General features: G+C 50.7%; 1 protein-coding gene across 8 annotated transcripts in view; it reads left to right on the forward strand.

Moving 5' to 3' along the window:
• SYNJ2 (synaptojanin 2) overlaps positions 1–20,820 on the forward strand; it is a 117,192-nt gene that overhangs the window by 74,913 nt on the left and 21,459 nt on the right. For 7 of the 8 annotated variants that reach the window (XM_055268221.2, XM_063632653.1, XM_055268237.2 and 4 more), the window contains 11 exons: positions 2,036–2,132; positions 4,774–4,946; positions 6,653–6,734; positions 7,457–7,606; positions 7,682–7,847; positions 9,293–9,484; positions 11,493–11,574; positions 12,385–12,525; positions 14,468–14,660; positions 17,427–17,585; positions 19,518–19,674. In XM_055268221.2, the coding sequence (XP_055124196.2) occupies positions 2,036–2,132; positions 4,774–4,946; positions 6,653–6,734; positions 7,457–7,606; positions 7,682–7,847; positions 9,293–9,484; positions 11,493–11,574; positions 12,385–12,525; positions 14,468–14,660; positions 17,427–17,585; positions 19,518–19,674 (1,592 nt within the window). The remainder of the gene's footprint in view (positions 1–2,035; positions 2,133–4,773; positions 4,947–6,652; positions 6,735–7,456; positions 7,607–7,681; positions 7,848–9,292; positions 9,485–11,492; positions 11,575–12,384; positions 12,526–14,467; positions 14,661–17,426; positions 17,586–19,517; positions 19,675–20,820) is intronic. The other variant, XM_063632660.1, reaches the window with a different exon arrangement.

Raw genomic sequence — 20,820 nt, forward strand, 5'->3', positions numbered from 1 at the left:
CTCTTGGTCACTCCCTGAAGATGAGAAGGATGCTTCCAAATAGAAATCTGATTCCTCAGTGTCCCGAAAAACTCCTGTTTTCTAAGTACCTTCCTATGACAGTAACCTGTAGGCAGGGGAAGTGAAAAAAAGGCCTCAATGCTCAGGGTGACCCAGGAAGAAGCCTGTACGCCGCCAACCTTGCTGCTGGTGCCAGCGCCCCCTTACACCCTGGGTGCCAGCGCCCCCTTACGCCCTGGGTCAGCAGGGCCTCTCAGCTCACCAATAACGGGCATTTTACAATAAAGGGAAGGAAAGAGGAACCACCTCCTACACACCAAGCACTGTCCTTGTCACTTTCACTTGTCTTTTTAGTCCTCCTCGCCATTCTCCGCAGGAGGGGAAGTAGCCCTGCTTTATAGATGAAGGAGCCAGCTCAAGAGGGATGAATCATTTGATCAGGGGAGTTTGGGGTTGGTGACACCATAGAGTAATGATGAGGAATAGTGAGTAATAATGACTAATAACAGTTTCCTTCTGGCCCTGGGCTTTGGAACCAGTTGAGAAGAAGGGGCAGTAATGAGACAGGCAGAGATCAGAAATGGGCCTTGTTTCTGATGAGCCACATTGTGGGATGTGGCTTGGATGTGTGGCCACGGTGGGCTCCCTCACCAGGGGCAGAGCCTGCACGTGTCAGAGCCAAGCCTGGGATGCACCTTCGGGGAGGGTGCTCACCTTTAACTTAGGCCAGGGAGTCAGCAGGCGAGCCTAACTTCAAACTACCCACCTCAAAATCCATATTCTTTCTACTACTGTCCCTTAAAGTTAGTAAGAGAATGTTTTCTCTTGCTGCATAAGAAAAAAAAATGATTTTATTCATGATCATTATTAGCTCTTTAAAAAATTCCGCTCATAAACGTGTCATTATAGAAATTTGGGGAAGAGAAAGATGTTTAAAGAAGAAAAGAACTTAAATCATATAAAATTCCACCACTTTTGACATCACGTGTTTTTTTTTCCGGTGTTTTTTCTATATTTAGGCATAAAGATTGCACCATTAAATGATAATTTGACATCTGCTTTTTGCATCGTATCATTTCCCTATGTTTTGTTTAAGGCACTACATTTCAACATGTTTAAATTTGAAATGTAAGGTTACTTTAAAAAAGCTGGTGATCAAGAATAAATATTGGAATCTCTCCCTAATATTTCAACATATGTATTTAGAAAGTGGCTTCCAATACAAGGAATGTTTTCCAAAGCCTGCAAGTTTTGTTATATCTCCTTGTTGTGGTTTAGCATAATGAAATACAGCACTTAGATCGAAAACAGGATGCTGAGTTGAGAGCTCTCCTGCCAGTTGTTCTAGTTTTGAGAAGGATGGGTACCAAGCAAAATAAGAGATTAATTTCACACATGTGCACATTGCATGTGTAAGACTGTAGGCCAGGCGTGGTGGCTCATGCCTGTAATCCCAACACTTTGGGAGGCTGAGGTGGGAAGATTGCTTGAAGCCAGGAGTTTGAGACCAGCCTGGACAACATAGCAAGACCCTGTCTCTATGAAAAATAAATAAGTAAAAATTAGCCAGATGTGGTGGCATGCACCTGTAGTCCCTACTACTTGAGAGGCTGAGGTGGGAGGATTGCTTGAGCCCAGGAGTTTGAGGCAGCAGTGAGCTATGATCGTGCCACTGCACTCTAGCCCTGGACAACAGACTGAGATCCTGTCTCAAAAACAAAATTCTGCTGATGAAAGGTCAAGTTAGGTGTTCCAGATTTAATGGGAGGTGCTTTATAGAAAGTGCAGCATACCCTTTGATTCCAAACTCATGTAGAAGTCTACACTAGCTAGTAGTAATGGCAGCTGGGAGGCACAGGTTCTCTCCGCCCAGGCTCATTTTCCACGCTTTGGGTCATGGGGGACGGGTGGCCCTGGGCTCTGGCACTAAGAAAGCATGACTCCTTCTGCCCCGTCTTCCCTTGAGGGGCAGAACAGGGCAGAGTCTGCGCCTGTGCCTGTGCCCAGCATCACGCCCACCCCGCTGCCTTTGCAGGCACATGGTTCTTCTGAAGGAGCAGTACGGGCAGCAGGTGGTCGTGAACCTTCTGGGAAGCAGAGGCGGAGAGGAGGTGCTCAACAGAGCCTTCAAGGTGAGGCCCGGCTGCCCTCTCCACGGCTGGGCTGGGCGGCGGGTGGCCATGGTGCAGCGTTGAGCCTGGAGGTGGCTCCTGCAGGGACTGGAGCTGACAGCCCAGCCCTTCTTCGTTTCCTGAGGCTTCCTCAGCATTCCGACCAGTGAGCGTGGCAGTGCTCGGTGACTCGGGCCCTGATACAGTGAGTATAATTTCTTTTTTTTTTTTTTTTTTTTAAGACAGAGTTTGGCTCTTGTTGCCCAGGCTGGAGTGCAGTGGTGCAATCTCAGCTCACTGCAACCTCTGCCTCCCAGGTACAAGCGATTCTCCTGCCTCAGCCTCCCAAGTAGCTGGGATTACAGGCGCTCGCCACCACGCCTGGCTAATTTTTGTATTTTTAGTAGAGACGGGGTTTCACCATGTTGGTCAGGCTGGTCAAGAACTCCTGACCTCAGGTGATCCGCCCACCTCGGTCTCCCAAAGTGCTGGGATTACAGGCGTGAGCCACCAAGCCCGGCCTAGTGAGTGTAATTTCTATGAGCTGATGGTTGGGAGAATTTGCTGAAAGTCAAAACAGAGCATCTCCTGTCCCCAGCCATGTGTCCCTTACCCTCCCCATGGGGCTTCGAGGGCTTCTGACCTCTCAAGGAGTCCCTCTCAGTCCAGCCCAGGAGCAGGCGGGCCTCGCCTTCTGCCCTGGCTGGTCCTGGGTGAATTCCCCCAGCCCCACAGGGCACCCGGCCTCAGGGCTCAGGAGCAGGAGCTTTTGTGGCTTTCCCCTGCTTGCCGGCTGGCCTTCAAATTCCCCCCTCTTCCTCGGGCTCCCACGGCAGCTCCCAGACCTGCTCCTGCTGGCCTCCTGTGGGCTCCTTCAGCCTTCCCTGGGGCCTTTTCCTGGCGATCCTGGACAGAGATCCTGGGCAGGGTCACAGAGCCATGGGAACAAGAGACTCCACCCACCTGGCCAGGGTCTATCCCTGTGCATGGGTCCCAGGCCTCCAGCCCCCGACCCCTGCTCCCCAGGTGCAAGACTTTCCAGAATGAGCCATGGGGGCTCCTGGTTCCTTTACCAGCCTCCATGTCCCCTGCCTAATAGAGGAAAACTCTCTCGTTGTTTAAAGCTCAAAGATACCCGTTACAGAGAGAGCTCGAAGTCGCCTCACTGGGGGTAAGGGTGATCTCTGAGCCTTTCCCTCTGCTTAGAAACGCCACATGCTCGTGCTCAGAGCAGGCACTTCCTGGTTGCCAATTTTATTTGGCCAGACCTGCTTTTCCTGTTTGGTTTGTTGCTATTAGCAACGAACTCCAGAAGTGTCTCCCTTCCCACCCATCTTGGCAGTGATGCTGGCTCTAGTTTGAAGGAAGAAGGAAAAAAAAAGCTAAAAAAGAATAATAATAAGAACCCCAAGTCTTTTTCCCCTATGCCTTGAGTTGTGGCCCCTCCCATCAGTGGTTGAAGTGCCCGGCACTGGTGAGGGCGGGAGATGGCAGCCACCTCATGCGGGGAAGGGTGGGCTTCTGTCCGGGTAGCGAGGGGCACTCTAGCTGGAGACCTGGATCATGGCCCTGCCTGGGGTGGCCCTCAGCCACATCAGCTCGACCCAGACCAAGGTTGGTGGCCCGGCAGCCTGCCCAGAGCCCAGTGGCCATCAGTCCTGCTGGATGAAGCACTGGCTCTGGAATGCATGGCACTGAGCCACCAGGCACTGTTGGGCTCCTCCAGCTTCTTGCTCACAGCAAGACTTGCTTGATGATGGCAGCATTGCATTGATTTACACTCAGGCCTAACACAGGCAGTCACATTGAGTCAGATCAGATGACCCCCAAGTCCTTCTAGTCCTTCTAAGTCACTAGGACCTCTGGCTGGGCAGAGGCTGGACTGGCCTGACTTGAAGCTGCAAGGGCATGGGTGCAGGGTGTGAGAGGCCTGGAAGCCGGGTGGCCTGGGTAGGCGGACAGTTTGTCCTTTATCACGGGGCTGTCTGGGGAGAAAGCCAGGGAGCTGCCAGGCCAGGGAAGCCTCATATGGAAGGGAGGGCTCTTAAGGGCATCGTGGTGCCATCAGCAGCCCCTTGCCCTGCTTCCCATCTGTCCCCACCTTCACTCTGGCTACCTGACCATCCTGAAGTAGCACTGGGATGTGGGACCCACCTGGGCCACTTCAACTGGAGACTTGGTCTCTTCAGAGCACAGCCACCAGAGGCTGGTGCGCGGCAGGATGGGGCTGGTTACCAGGGCAATGGGGAGCTGGATTATGAGCTCTGCAGCCTGCCGCAGCCCTGCTCTCTCCAAGGGCCTGGGGCACCTGGGCCACCTGAAGAACAGAGCGGTCCTTCCTCACCTGTGCCCTCCGGAGAGCCCTGTGGGAGTATGATCTCTCCAGCGAGCCACACCTGCTCTGGCTTCTTTTGCCCAAGGGGGACCTTCTGTCCTTTCGCAGGCAAGATGCTCTTTGTGGGTTTTGTCCCCCCCTCCCAGGGCCTTTGTCCTGTGCTTCCCTTTCGGGGTCAACTTCCTGGTCCACTGTGAGCTTCCAGCTAAAGCACGTCCTGCGGCCAGTCACCTTGGTTAGCCACATGGGTCAAGCTATACAAAGAGCTTGCCCTCCTCGTCCTCCCTTCCCTCTGCTCCCCTCACCGCCCTCCCCTCCTCTTTTCAGAAGCTGCTCTGGGCTTCTTGCCACGCGGGTGACACGCCTATGATCAATTTTGACTTCCATCAGTTTGCCAAAGGCGGGAAGCTAGAGAAATTGGAGACCCTCTTGAGGCCACAGTTAAAGCTGCACTGGGAAGACTTCGATGTGTTCACAAAGGGGGAGAACGTCAGTCCACGGTGAGGCTTGCTGCGCACTGTGCCGCGTCTTCTGCTGGGGGGGAAGCGTCAGTCCACGGTGAGGCTCGCTGTGCGCCGCGCCTTCTGCTGGGTGAGGCGGCAGAGGGGCCACGCCGTCTAGGACGTGTGCCCTATGAGGGGCAGCTTCCTTCCCTCCCCACTCAGTTACTCTTGTGGTTTCCTGGGTCATAAGCTTGGCAACGCCGGGAATCTTGGGTTCCAGCTTCTCCTCTCCCCTCCCACAGTAGAGACAGGCTTTTGAATTTCTCAAGGAGATGTTGAGGCATGGTTTTCTGGCAAAAGAAACGAACTAATAAAGGGGACTGCATTAAAACATGCAGCTCCACACTGTGGCGCAGGCCTGTGAGAGTGAGGGCCACAGTCGTGGTGGGATGGCTGGCATAAACTTAGATTGCTCGAGGAGAGACCAGGGTATGCACTTACCTGTTCAGAGCAGAGGAGAAAGACGAAGTCCAGTTTCCTCAGGTCACATGCAGGGGGTCCTCATGTTTTGCAGATTCCATATTGGCTTATTTACCTATTCCTTAAAACTTATTTGTAACCCCAAAATCAGTACTCAAAGCATTTTTCCTGGACATTCACAGACGTGTGCAGAGCAGTGACAATTTGAGTCACATGTACAAGCTCCCAGCTGAGATCAAACAAGGTGCTACTCTGTCTTCGTATTTCAGCCCTCGTATGTAAACAAGTGTCCTCTTTGAGATTTAGTACCATGTTTTTCACATTTGTGGGGTCTCTGTTAGGGGCCCCCCTTTGTCCTGGGATCTCATGGTTTAGAATGACCCCAAGCATTGTGCTGAAGAGCTGTCTAGTACTTCTGAGCACAAGAAGGTGGTGATGTGCTTTATGGAGAAAATGCACATTAAGATAAGCTTTGTCCCTATATGAGCTACAGTGCTGTTGGCCATGGTTCAGTGTTAATTAAGCAAATATATGTATTCAATAAGGTGTCTTTATATGGAAACATACATAAAACAAGGTTGTATATTGATCAGTTGATGAAAATGTGACCAGAGATTTGCAGGAACCTAACCGTATATTTCCCCTAGGAGTGATGGTTCTGTGTTCACGTCCAATTCAGTGTTCCTACAACTTTATAGAACATAATTGCTATAAATAACAAGGACCAGCTAAACTTAAAACCACCCAGCTGTGCAGGCTGCTGAGTGTGTGTCCTGGGGTCTGCCTGCCTTTCCAGAAGTGCTGGGGATCCACTGGGATGGACACTGGGGTTTCTGGGGGGCTATTGGTGAGGAGGTGAGGGATTCCCTCTTAAAACATGTTTCCTCATGCCTGTAATCCCAGCACTTTGGAAGGCCGAGGCGGGCAGATCACAAGGTCAGGAGTTCAAGACCAGCCTGGCCAATATGGTGAAACACTGTCTCTACTAAAAATACAAAAATTAGCCGAGTGTGATGACACGCACCTGTAGTCCCAGCTACTTGGAAGGCTGAGGCAGGAGAATCGCTTGAACCCAGGAAGTGGAGGTTGCAGTGAGCCAAGATCATGCCATTGCACTCCAGCTTGGGTGACAGAGTGTGACTCTGTCTCAAAAAAAAAAAAAAAAAAAAAAAAAAAAAAAAAAAAACATATTTCCTTGGGAGTCGACAGTCAGATGTGGGCCTCTGTGCTATGGCCACTGCTTCTTTGAACACAACATATAACCGTTTACATTTCTTCTTAAGTTTTCAGAAAGGCACTTTGCGGATGAACTGTCTTGACTGCCTGGGCCGAACCAACACTGTGCAGAGCTTCATTGCGCTCGAGGTGCGTCCCTGCCACGGCCTTTTCGGCCATCTGTGCCAGGTCCTATGACTTCAGCTGGACAGGCTGGGCTGAGCACCTTTAGCAGCAAGATGAGGGTGGCATCACCAAGACAACTTTCTAACTATGGGGAAGGTGGACAGAGAGACACTGGGACATCAGAGAGGGGTTCCCCAGGAGGCTGCTTTCTCTGTCATAGGCACGCTTTCTCACACCCTTTTGTGAAATGCATCCCAGACATGGTGGCCCAAAGGCTCCTAGGGAACAGCAGTTGTGTGTAATGATTATCGTTGATACACCATTGGCCAAAGGCAGTGTGAGGCTGGCCGGATGAGGCTGGATTTGAAGCTGGGGAGGGAGACCTGTGTCTGCATGGCCCCAGCTGCCTGGTTGACCTCTCCTGGCTAGGGCGTCGGGGGTAGGGTCAGCGCCCCCTGCTGTCCACCACTGTTTGCTCTTCAGCCTCTGGCATTGGGTGGGGCGGGGTGGGGGACGGTCAGGTGTCAGGGGGCTAGAGGAGGGCTTGGGTGGACCCTGTAGATAAAGTTGGGGTGAGGTGTGGGAAGTCACTCTCTGCTGTAGGAACTCCTCATCCTCTGGAGGGGCACAGGGTCTTCCAGGGCACAGCGTAATCCACAGGCTGCCGAATAAGGAACCTCCTGGGACAGTGGCTGCGGGGCCTCCGTGGGAGAAGCCAGTGACAGCCATCCCTTATTCCTCCCCAGGTCCTGCATCTGCAGCTCGAGACCCTGGGGCTGAGTTCAAAACCCATCGTTGACCGCTTTGTGGAGTCCTTCAAAGCCATGTGGTCTCTGAATGGCCACAGCCTGAGCAAGGTGTTCACAGGCAGCAGGGCCCTGGAAGGGAAGGCCAAGGTAGGACCCCGCCGAGGGGGCAGGGTGGGGGCCCCAGGGACCCCCCTCACAGCCTGCGGTCTGGGCTCTCGGCAGGTGGGGAAGCTGAAGGATGGAGCCCGGTCCGTGTCTCGAACCATCCAGTCCAACTTCTTCGACGGGGTGAAGCAGGAGGCCATCAAGCTGCTGCTGGTTGGGGACGTCTATGGCGAGGAGGTGGCAGACAAAGGGGGCATGCTGCTGGACAGCACGGCGCTCCTGGGTAGGGCCCGCCGCGGACAGGGGGAGGCGGGGTGCTCCCCAGCCCCACGTTCCCACCGCCTCCATGCCATCCAGAGAGTGGGTGGCAGACGTGCCCGGGGTCTGAGCAGTGGACCATGCACCTTGCAGCTGTCACTGCCTCTCCCGGGAGCCTGTGCTTTCCAGCTGGGCCTGGGAGCTCACACTTCCTCTGTCTCAGCTTGGACTGTGTTTCCATCCCAAGAAGCGGGAGACACCAAGTGGGCTCAGCAAGAGGCCGTGCACTCTTCTAAATGCATCAGTGCCTTTGAACGCTAACCCACTCCAGAAACTTCCTCAGCTGCCTGGGCTCTTGGGCCGTTAGCAGGCGATGTTGGCCTTGGGAGCTTCCCATGAAGTTGGCCTCCAGTTTCTGTTTTGGCCCCTGAGGACCCTATAGAAACAGAGGAGGAGGATGCTGTCATCTCCCGGGGATGAGGGCACCTTCTGGTCTCAGCGGCAAGACATCGTGATTCCATCAATATAGGAGGTTCCTTTGGGAGCATTTTAATGGCATCTTCTTACCTGAGCCTGTAAACATATTAGGTCTCATGGAAAAGGAGGGGAAACCCAGCATTTTTCCTTATAAGAATGTACAAGTGTCGCTTTAGAAATGTCAGTTGTTTTTGAAAAATGAACTAGCCCATGCTTAAAATGGGTTCACGGCCCGTTTCCACTCTCACCGTCACTGGGGGAGCTCTTACTTGGCTTCCGATAGGCACGGTGATATTTAGTTTCTACTCTGGAAACAATGCCAGCTCTGTAAAAGGTGAACGAAGCTCCGTGTTGTATGGTGAGTCTTCTTTAATAGCAAGGCTGACATGAGTTAGATTTGGTTTATGTCACAAGTTTAAAAGATGGAATATATTTTGGCTATCCAGAGGATGGAGATGGTTCCGTGTAGTGACTTTTTAAAGCCTTAAGTCTGGGGCAAAACAAAACATATCAGACATGCATGCTGGAAGGCAGAGGATGCAAAGGTGGCTGTCTGGGTTGGTAAGACACTTAAAGTTATAGTGTATATGGGCACATACACATTGAAATATGGTCAGTTACAGCATGCCCTTGCTTAAATTCCTATGCCTTATTCTTCTACGGAGTGGACAGTGAGGACACGGCTTTTCTCTGTCGTGTCTGAGATCCCTATGATCTGATGTCCCACGGCTTCTGGCTTCAGGTGGGGGCAGGGGTATAGACGGTGAGTTTCCAGTCTTATATTTTCATGCCTTTATTGCAGAAATGCCATAAGGGAAGCACCATTGTGACCGTGATTTTAAGCCTTTTGTCGTCTTCCTAAGGAGCGTACCCTGGTTTATCTCTAGAGGTTCATGAACCATCTGTCTCTGCCAGGCAGCCTCTTCTGGCTTTTTGGAGGATGCCTGAGCTTTGGAACTGCAAAGAAATGTGCCTTTTTATGCCTCCTAACAGTGACTCCCAGGATCCTGAAAGCTATGACTGAGCGTCAGTCCGAATTCACAAATTTCAAGCGGATCCGGATTGCCATGGGGACCTGGAACGTGAACGGAGGAAAGCAGTTCCGGAGCAACCTGCTCAGGACGGCGGAGCTGACCAACTGGCTGCTCGACTCGCCCCAGCTCTCGGGAGCTACCGAATCCCAGGGTGAGGGCAGTGACTTCGGGGGAGACAAAATCCAGTTGCACGTAACCTGACATGTCACGCTTGACCCTTTAGTGGCCATCGTCTTGCGGAATTTCATCTTTGGTGTTTTCCCTCCTCACAATGTTTAAATAGCACCATGGTCTGACTCTCAAGAATGCTGCCTCGCAAGCAACTGTTTGACTTTTTTCCTTTTCCAAATGTTTAGAAGAGTTAGCAGATGGTGAATCTCTCTTTTCTCTTTGCATATAGTGATAGTGAAGTCTTAGGCTTTCATCAGTAGCATCTTTTTGTCACCAGGCAGAAGGTGTGGCTTCTAGAGCCATGTAACTGTGAGGTTGGGAGCCAAGCCTGTCTTCAGTGTTTTGTTTTTGTTTTTTGTTTTGTTTTGTTGATGGTTTTTTGAGATGAGTTTCACTCTTGTCACCCAGGCTGGAGTGTAGTGACGCCATCTCGGCTCACTGCAACCTCCAACTCCCAGGTTCAAGCAATTATCCTGCCTCAGCCTCCCGAGTAGCTGGGATTACAGGCACCTGCCACCACGCCCAGCTAATTTTTGTATTTTTAGTAGAGATGGAGTTTTGCCATGTTGGCCAGGCTGGTCTCGAACTCCTGACCTCAGATGATCCCTCTGCCACAGCTTCCCAAAGTGCTGAGATTACAGGCGTGAGCCACCACGCCCAGCCCTGCCTTCAGTGTTGATATTGACCAAGAATAGCTCATCCCTGCCTCTCCCCAAACCAACTCTATTCATCTGCTTTAAGTAGTTACAAAATAATTCATGTGCTATTTAGGAATAAAATAATTCCAAATGTTGACACCTCACCTTTTATCTTGTAAGATACACTATTGAATGGGCCCAGAACTTAGGATCTGAAGAATAAGTGATTCTTGTCCAGTCAGCGTTGACTCAGGGGCCTTGCTTTTTTTTTTTCTTTATTTGCTTCCTTGGACTCAGGAAGAGACTTGTGGTTCAGGTTTTTGCCTGTTGGTGAGTGACCTGTGGTCTAGCTGGCATGCTGCGGTCCACGTGTACATTTGTGCCCCACAGCTGCCTGGGTGGTGCCCAGAGCCCCATCCCTTCCTCTGCACACGCCGTCTGTGCCCTCCTTTCTGCCTCCGAGGGCAGGTGGCAGAGTCCACCATTCAGAGCCACTGGGGCTCTCTGTGTCGGTGGTAGCCTGGGTTGCTGCTTGTGGTGCCTCCAGAAGCCATTCAGCATGCCCTCCGGAGCAGGCCCATCAACGCGGAGGGTGCTTAGCACAGCCGTGGCTCAAGAGCTGTCCCTCCCCTCCCCACTAAAGTGACTCCTGTTCCTTTCCCTGCAGGAAGGTGTGCATGTTTTTAGCAAGCTGGCTGGTATTTTGCAGGGGATCTTTTTGGGGTAGACGCTAGCAGGCTCCCCAGCAGGCCCACTAGAGATAGACCAGGTTCCAGAGAAGGAAAGGAGTGCTGTGGTTACTGTTGCCAAGCAGATCAGACAAAGGGATGGGGATTGTTTTATTTAAAAAAAAAAAAAAAAAAAAGCTTTAAGTCAGGGAAACTAGAGGTTCAAGGTTGCCCATTGTGGCCAACGGAGAAGGAAGTGGACAGCCTGCCTGGCCTCTCGCTGACAGAGGCCACGTCCTCCTGGCTGGACCTTGGGGAGGTGGGCCTCTCACTTTCTGCAGCAGCTGGAGCCATGGCTGGGCTTGGTGGCTCAGGATCCTGGGTGTCAGAGGTCATGACTGGAGAGATTCAATGGCTACAGGGTTATATTAAACTCCGACCTCCCCTATTCAAAGGGAACAGAATGGACGGAGAGCCCCTCTGGGCTCACTGTGCTGCATTTAAGCCAGGCGTTTCTGAAGCAGATTCCACTGGGGCAGTTCCCAGCAGCACTGGTAGCCACCTGGAGCTGGACTCAGGCAGTGGACAGCATGGCTCGGGAGAGGGGACTGGGGAACCCAATGAACTCGTAATGCAGGACTTGGCAGTTCTGACTTCTGTCATCTCTTGCCTTGCTCCCCAGATGACAGCAGCCCAGCTGACATATTTGCTGTGGGGTTTGAAGAGATGGTGGAATTGAGCGCAGGGAATATTGTCAATGCCAGGTAAGGGGCCAGGTGTGCGGGGCCAGGCAGGGACTTCCTGAGTCAGGTGCCTGGCTGGGAGCAGAGCCTCTGAGGCTCTCCGGGAGCCAGCCTGCTTCTGAGCCAGCTAAGCTGTGGCCCTGGCTGTGTGGGGATCTCTCACCTGGCTGCTTCTCTATGCTCACACGTGCACCGCCCCGTTCTTTCCCTGCTACTTAGGAAGTAAAAGGAAGGGCTGATGATTGCTGTGTTTTCTCTGCAGTGCTCTGGCCTCGGCCACTTGTTGAGACTAATTTACGCTGCCAGAGGGAGCTGGCATGTGTGGACCTGGGGTGCAGGCGAAGGGCGGGGCTGGGACTGGGACTGGGAGAGTGGTTGACTCATATTTCCTGGGGAGAGGTGAGAAAGTGGGAGTGCCGGGAAGAGGTACTTTCCTCCTGCACACCAGGGCAAAGGAAAAAATCAAAACCACTGGATTTTTATTTGATATGAAGTCAACTGGACATTCCCCCTACCCCCTGCTAAACTGGCCTGGCTTTATTTTAAGGAACTTTCTGAACAAATAAATAAGACTGACTCTGTGGGGCTGCTATGAGAAGGTCCTGGGTTGGGTTTCAGGGGTCAAGGAAGGGCTGCTGTGATGTGTGAGACATAGCCAAAAACACCCAGATCCTCCACTAGAAGAAGGAAAGCATGACACTAATATTGGGGTGCGGGCAGTGTGAAATCAGTTCTGCAAACAGAATAGGCTTGGGCTGGAGCATTTGGTAGGTGGGAGATAGATGTACTTCCAGCCACCTGTAAACAGCATCCTTTCCTTTTCTCTTCCAGTACTACCAACAAGAAGATGTGGGGTGAACAGCTTCAGAAAGCCATCTCACGCTCTCATAGATACATTCTGTTGACTTCAGCACAGCTGGTGGGCGTCTGTCTTTATATCTTTGTACGTCCATACCATGTCCCGTTCATCAGGTAAGAATATTCCATTTACACACATCTGGGGAACAAAGGGTTGTTAGTCTTTGTGTTTTGTTCTTTGACTTCCTCCTCCTCCCCCATCCCCTTCTGTAACAGGAATCGGGACTTACCGTTATTTTAGGTAAATGTAGCAAAACCCCCTAGGAAAAACTGGGCTGAATAGAATATTGTCTAGCAATTAAAAAGCCACCATGGGAAACATCTAACTCAGGAAGCTGAAGTCTTAGAAAGAGTGTTACATGATTGTCATCGCCCAAGCTCAATTCTGTGCAAGGAAAAGGATTCCTTGTTGGAATCTTACAGACAGGAAACCTCTGACCAAGAGCTGAGTAACTTACTGGGAAATGCCAACTCTTTTGTCTCTTTTTAAAAGAATTCTGAGTAGAACGTGTGGGCCTCTACAACTGTGACCTCTTTGTCATTTCTCCAAGGTGCATGCTTTGTGAGCATCAGAAAGGGGGCGAGCTTAGGGGCTGCATTCCTCTTGGGGTGTGGGTGTGGGTGTTTGGATGCTGGAGGAACTCATCTTTTCCCCAGCTTGCGGTTGGCCTCATCTTATCCCCTGGGCCTACTCATGGCTTTCGAATTTCCACCAGCCTTTTGATGACCTGGCAGCAGGCGTTGAACTGACCTCCCCACTGAGCCCCTGGGTCCCGGGAAGGGCCTGTGCCTGCCAAGAGCACCACAGGTACACCCCTGCAGCAGCTGGAGACTAAAACTGTGCTGCCCGTAATCCTCTTCTCTGACTTTCAGAAGGTGTTTAGGTCCCCGTCCCTCTGCTTGTGTTATTTTGGCAGCTTGGCAGTGTCCTAGGTTAGCAGGTGAAGGTTAGTAAGGGTTAAAGGCAAGGGCAGGGTGAGGGTGAGAGGTAAAGCGTTTGAGAAAGAGCTCAGAGCTGAGGAGAGCCAGGTTTCCCAGGCTCGGTGTCCTCGGCTTCACGTGCCTTTAGCCCTGAGCTTCCTCCGCCTGCACCCCTTCCATCAGTCATCCCCACAACCTTGTCTACCAGGGAGCAGATGCACCAGCAGACGTCAGTCTGTGGCATGGCTGTGGAAATGTTAACAAATGTGCTTGCAGCCCATGTTTCTATGGAGTTGTATGCATTATAAGTTGGCATTTTAATGCGAGCAGGCTCTGGCATTGCATAAAAGTCCTTTTGAGACCACCTACCCAGCCCAGCATAAACAGCTGCTGGTTTCCTAGCTCTTAAAGTGCATTGATTACTGGGCACGGTGTCTCACGCCTGTAATCTCAGCACTTTGGGAGGCCGAGGCAGGCAGATCACTTGAGGTCAGGAGTTCAAGACCAGCCTGGCCAACATGGTGAAACCCTGTCTCTACTAAAAATACAAAAATTAGCCAGGCATGATGGTGGGTACCTGTAATCCCAGCTACTCAGGAGACTGAGGCGGGAGAATTGCTTGAACCTGGGAGGCCACGGCTGCACTGAGCCGAGATCACACCACTGCATGCCAGCCAGGGTGACAGAGCAAGACTCTGTCTCAAAATAATAATAATTTTTAAATGTGTTGATTACCCGGATGACACCTCCCATGCATGGCGTGATGGCTGCACAGGAGTGGGGTGGGCTGGTGGGTGGTGATGTTTGCGCCACTCCTGGTGGCAGTGAGAACCTGGGCAGATGCAGGGATTGCCCTGTCTTCGGCTTCATGGGGTGCTCAAGTGAGCACTTCCCAGTTGGGGTGTGGGGGAGATGTCCAGGCAGTGGTGGGCAGCAGGAGGGAGGCGGCCTCCTGACCAGGAGTCGATGACGGCCACAGTGGCCACTGTGTTGAGATTGGACAGACTCTCAGCTGATGATTTTGGAGCACTCAGAGCAGCAGGTCCCGAACTGCTGCTGGGCCCTTCTCTGTGGCAAAGCAGAGTCACGCTTCTCCTTCAGGAGCCGACGGCATGTGCGTATCCTTCTGTTCCAGGGACGTGGCCATAGACACAGTGAAGACGGGCATGGGGGGCAAGGCGGGGAACAAGGGCGCCGTCGGCATCCGCTTCCAGTTCCACAGCACCAGCTTCTGCTTCATATGTAGTCACCTGACGGCCGGGCAGTCCCAGGTGAAGGAGCGGAATGAAGATTACAAGGAGATCACCCAGAAACTCTGCTTCCCAATGGTGAGTGGCGCCGTGGGGACAGCCAGCACCTCCCTGCTCAGCTCAGTCCCAAACGTGACTGTTGATAGGAGCCAGGCATTGGGGACACAACCACAGGGAGGGCCCCTTCCTGGAGGGCTCAGCGCTGGGGGAGGGGGAGAGGGCTGTGTCCCTCCATGGAATTGACCTGGGGCAGGGTTAGCCGTGTGCCTGGAGGGGGCCAGCTCTGCAGCATTTCCCATTGCTGTGCAATTCCTGAATGTCTGCATGGCCGCTGGATTTGTGTGTGTGCATTTTCTGATTTTCTAATTCAAGTGATGGTTTAGGGAAGAAAACCACGTCCGTGGTCTGTCCTGTCCAAATGGTGAAGAACATTTGAGTCCTCACAGCCTAAGACTCCACCTTCCTGAGACTCACAGTCTTCACATGTACTTTCTGTGGTGGCTCAGATAAGAACACCCTTTTGACCAACGGACCCTTTTTGACCGGGAACACGGTTCTTGACCAAAGAGCCCAGATCCTCCCTGTCCTCAAAGCTGCAATAGCGAACTGCACACTGCCCTCTCGTGGCGCTCCGGAGGGTTTCATTCTGAAACTGGAGGATTTTCTTTTCAAATCTAGACGTTAATGTTTTCCTTCCTGTGCAAAGAGGCTACCCGGCACAGCTTCAGCGTGTGGTGCACACGAGGCCACCTCTTCCCCGAAGTGAGGATAGACTTCAGCTGTTCTTGCTGCAAAATCTTCCACTGTCTGAGAGGTGGCGGGTTGGGTCACAGAGCTCTTCCTTGTGAGAACAGATCCTTAAAACTGACGTCCCATTTTACTGGCCTGCACGAGCACTCAAGGCAGAATTTCCTTAGTTTTTGTTAAGAAGTGCCAGAATTCTTGTTGGAGTTGTTTATTTCTTATGTTAAAAAAGAAACAAACAAGTTGGGAAATTTTCAATTGTGTGTAATGTAGTTAAGGGTTAGACTTTTTTTTTTTTTTCCTAATCACTTAAAAAGTGCTACTTTGGGGCCAGGCACGGTGGCTCACACCTGTAATCCCAGCACTTTGGGAGGCCGAGGCAGGCAGATCACCTGAGGTCAGGAGTTTGAGACCAGCCTGGCCAACGTGGTGAAACCCCATCTCTACAGAAAATAAAAAAAAAAAATTAGCCAGGCGTGGTGGCATGCACCTGTAATCCCAGCTACTCAGGAGGCTGAAACAGGAGAATCGCAACCCAGGAGGCAGAGGTTGCAGTGAGCTGAGATTGCACCACTACACTCCAGCCTCGGCAACAGAGTGAGACTCCGTCTAAAAAAAAAAAAAGTGCTATTTTGACATAGTAAACTTGGGATACATAATAAGTAATTAAAGGATTTATAATGTAGTTCTTTTCTACAATAAAAATATCAAGGGACCTATTAACATTCTACACTTCTTTTTCTTTTTTGTTTTTGAGACAGTCTCACTCTGTCTCCCAGGCTGGAGTGCAGTGACATGATCTTGGCTCACTGCAAACTCCACCTCCCAGGTTCAAGTGATTCTCCTGCCTCAGCCTCCTGAGTAACTGGGATTACAGGCGTGCACCACCAAGCCCAACTAGTTTTCGTATTTTTAGTAGAGATGGGGTTTCACCATGTTGGCCAGGCTGGTCTCCAACTCCTGACATCAAGTGATCCACCTGCCTCAGCCTCCCAACTGGGATTACAGGTGTGAGCCACAGCGCCTGGCCAACATTCTACACTGGCATTGTCTGATACCGTAGTCACTGGCCATAAGTAGCTATTTAAATTCAAATTAATTAAAATTAAATAACATTTAAAATTCCTTGCTTTCACTGGCCACTTTGAAAATGATCAGTATCCACGTGGCCAGTGGCTCCTGCATCAGACGGCATAGAGAACATTTCGGTGCTGCAGAAAGTTCTGTTTGACAGTGTTATCTAGACACTCATTTTATTTGGTTGGGACCCATTTAATCTTCTGTCCAGATTATTGTCATGGGGGGGAGTGGAAATGCCTCATATTATAAAAGAGAAACTGATTTTGGAGCTAGGCAGATGGGAGCTGAAATCCCATCTGTATCATGCACTATCTATGTAACCTTCAGCAAGTGCCTTTGTTTCTGAACTTCGTTGTTGTTTTTTTTTTTAGTCTAAGAGCTAGTGGTATCTGCTTTGTGCACCTGGAACAGAGCTCAGCCCTTGTGGACAGTTGATCCACAGCAGCTGCTGTCATTGTGATTCCTGGAGAAGAGACAGGGAAGGCAAGGACCCCAGGAGCTCTCCGGGGCTGAGCTGAGGCCGTGGGCTTCTAGGACTGGGCAGAATGGGAAGGAGGAGCGAGAGAGAGATGGAGAAGGGTCACCTGAAAAAGCTCAGGAAGTTGTATGAAGGGGCACATCCTGAGCATTTATGCTGCTCTTTTGAAACCTCATTCTCCTAACGCCGAATGCTGGGTGCTGCTTCCTAGGGGACACTCCAAAGTGAGGGTGCATCTGATCTTCAGGACTGGGATCCGTGGAGGAAATGCTGGCCGTGTTGCTCTCCTCCGTTTAGGGCAGGAGCTTCTTCAAACCACTGAGAAACACTATTATTTAAAATTAAAAAGTAAGCCGTGTGCAAATTCCTCCATAGTTTCATGGAAAGAGTGAAAAATGAGATGCTCTAGTAGAAAACTTTCCTTTTTCTAAGTAGCATTTTGAGAAAACTACTCCTGCTTGTCCCAGTGAGCTTGTTTTTCTCCTCTCTCCCACCTTCCTTGCAAGATGGGCTGAATGATTATGACTTTCTTTTCAACTTAGGGGAGAAATGTTTTTTCTCATGATTATGTATTTTGGTGTGGCGATTTCAACTACCGCATTGATCTTACTTATGAAGAAGTCTTCTATTTTGTTAAACGCCAAGACTGGAAGAAACTTCTGGAATTTGATCAACTACAGCTACAGAAATCAAGTGGAAAAGTAAGTTGTGATTTAAAAACATTTTTTAGCAGCTGCTCCAAGATGGAATGACATCTATGAGATGTAGAGGCTGGTGCAGCAAGTTCAGTTCCGTGAGCGGATTTCACTGTTTCTGACATTCTGACATTGTAGAAAACAGGTGGGCTTGTGAGGTTACAGTACAGGAGTGGCTGTTCATACACACTTCCTGTCCTTCTTTTTTTTTTTTTTTTTTTTTTTCCTGAGGCAGAGTCTTGTTCAGTCACCCAGGCTGGAGTGTAGTGGCACTATCTTGGCTCACTGCAACCTCCACCTCCCGGGTTCAAGCAATTCTTGTGCCTCAGCCTCCTGAGTAGCTGGGATTACAGGTGTGTGCCACCACACCTGGCTAATTTTTGTATTTTTAGTAGAGATGGGTTTTCACCATGTTGGCCAGGCTAGTCTCAAACTCCTGGCCTCAGGTGATCCACACGTCTCGGCCTCCCAAAGTGGTGGGATTATAGGCATGAGCCACCGTGCCCAGCCAACCTTCTCCTCCTTCTAATACTGTTATTTTAGTGCCTGTTTGCTTCCTAGCAAGATGAGCTGAGATGAGGGGAATACATTTAAATTCCATTTATCTGTGGAGAAAGAAGCTGGTTAAATGTGAGGACCAGGTGTGGTGGCTCATGCCTGTAATCCCAACACTTTGGGAGGCCAAGGCGTGCGGATCACCTGAGGTCAGGAGTTCAAGACCAGCCTGGCCAACATGGTGAAACTCCATCTCTACTAAAAATCCAAAAATTACCTGGGCATGGTGGCAGGCGCCTGTAATCCCAGCTACTCAGGAGACTGAGGCAGGAGAATCACTTGAACCTGGGAGGCGGAAGTTGCAGTGAGCCGAGACTGCGCCACTGCACTCCAGCTTGGGCGACAAGAGCAAAACTCCGTCTCAAAAAAAAAGTGTGAGGACAGGGCAGATAAGGTCTCTCCTGAAGCAAGATTTGGACGTTCTTCGAGGTTTACTGTGTCTTCCCACTGGAGCCCCTTCCAGTGTGTGGAGTGCTAAAGGGTTGCCACATGGACAAGTGATCATACCAACCTCCTAAAGCAGGGTTTCCTGTCTTCCTACTACCAACATTCTCACATCCTCACATCCTTTCAGTGATGCCCGAGAGAATGAGGGTGTGTTTGTCCCTTGGTCTTCCCATGGAAGCAAGGCCAATCCAAAGCTAAACAAAGAAAAGAAGGACTTGCATGGGGGCTCACGACTGTAATCCCAGCACTTTGGGAGGCTGAGGAGGGAGGATTGCCTAAGCCCAGGAGTTTGAGACCAGCCTGGGAAACTTAGGGAGACCTTGCCTCTACAAAAACTAAAATTAGCCGGGCATGATGGTGCGCGCCTGTAGTCCCAGCTACTTGGGAGGCTGAGGCAGGAGAATCACATGAGCCCCAGAGGTTGAGGCTGTAGGGAGCCGTGATTGCACCACTGTACTCAAGGCTGAGCAAAAGAGCGAGACCCCAGGGAGAGACAGAGAGAGAGAGGGGGGAGAGCTGACTTTCACTCTGCGCTTCTGTGTACTTAGCTCATTTAGTCAACAAACGTAGATGAAGGCCTCGGGGTTGTGGGCCAGACATTGCACCAGGCATGGGGCTGTAAAGATGAGCACCCCTGACCCCTGCCTCGGACTCTGCACTGTCTCCTGGGGGACAACAATCAGAGAGTGGATAGATCAGACACTGGAGCAGGTGGGGAGATATGAGGGTGGTGTGTCCCTCAGTGGGATGAACTGAGGATCACTTTTTTGCTAATTAAAAGACACACATATGTCCAGTTTCAGATAGATTTTCAAATGTAATGGAGCTTCTGTTAGTTTTTAAGAATAGGGACTTGCCTTTTCAGTTTTCGTTTTTGTATATAACATTGAGGATCGAAAACTACGGTGGCCTGATGACTTCTTTTTCTCCCAATAGATTTTTAAGGACTTTCACGAAGGAGCCATTAACTTTGGACCCACCTACAAGTATGATGTTGGCTCAGCCGCCTACGATACAAGCGACAAATGCCGCACCCCCGCCTGGACAGACAGGGTGCTGTGGTGGAGGAAGAAACATTCCTTTGATAAAACAGGTGAGGGGGCTGTGCCCGTTCGAGAGCCGGCAGAGGGTGAATAAGAAATGCGACGGAGAGAAAGTCACGTTTACCCAGCCCCAGGCGCTGCTACATAAATTAGCTTCTTCATAACCCCAGATGACACAAAAGTCATCCCAGACCTTAACCCCTAAGCTTTGGAAGTTGTGCTTTCAGGGGGCCTCTGCTTCTGGCCTCTTTTTTTTCTTTTCTTTTCTTTTTTTTTTTTTTTTTTTTTTTTTTTTTTTGAGACAGAGTTTCACTCTTGTTGCCCAGGCTGGAGTGCAACGGCGCGATCTTGGCTCACCACAACCTCCACCTCCTGGATTCAGGCCATTCTCCTGCCTCAGCCTCCTGAGTAGCTGGGATTATAGGCATGCACCACCATGCCCAGCTAATTTTGTATTTTTAGTAGAGACAGGGTTTCTCCATGTTGGTCAGGCTGGTCTCGAACTCCCGACCTCAGGTGATCTGCCCGCCTCAGCCTCCCAAAGTGCTGGGATTACAGGCATGAGCCACTGCGCCTGGCCTCCTCTGGTCTCTTTCTAGAGACAGTGACGTGCAAATAGGTCTGCTCCTGGCTGCCCCTGCATCACAGCTCCCCCCACACCCCATCTCTTTTTTCTGGGTGGGGAAAGGGGGGAGCATGAGGTTGCCTCCCTGCCTGCCCCCCATGCTCCCCCTCATGTTCGTTATCCAGCCTGTTTTGTTCAACTACACTCTTACCTGCTTAAAGCCCTAATTCCAAATTGGACACAAGCAAGACACAGTAAAAATAAGTTAGTTTTTAAAAATCATTAGTTGTCAAGTATATTTTGAACAACTGTTGATGCCCAGCTAGGAAGGGAAGTTTATTTAAAGTTAGAATATCTGTAACTAGTATATTAAAAAAAAAAAAAAAAAAAAAAAAAAAAAAACCTAATTACACATTTCGGGAGAGCATAGCCAGGAAATTGCATCTGTAAAAAGAAAATACAAATTTTCCTTCAGATGAGTTTGTGAACACCTGCGTGGCCCCCGGGCTCTGAGAGGCAGGGCCTAGAATGAGTCCACGTGTTCTCAGCTCCTGCAGCTCTTACTGTACCCATTGCTGCCAACCTTCTGGGATTCCTGGGTCCTGGAAACCCAGCAGCAACACTGTGTCTC

This window comes from Symphalangus syndactylus, chromosome 2, assembly GCF_028878055.3.
Source record: "Symphalangus syndactylus isolate Jambi chromosome 2, NHGRI_mSymSyn1-v2.1_pri, whole genome shotgun sequence".
Taxonomy (NCBI): domain Eukaryota; kingdom Metazoa; phylum Chordata; class Mammalia; order Primates; family Hylobatidae; genus Symphalangus; species Symphalangus syndactylus.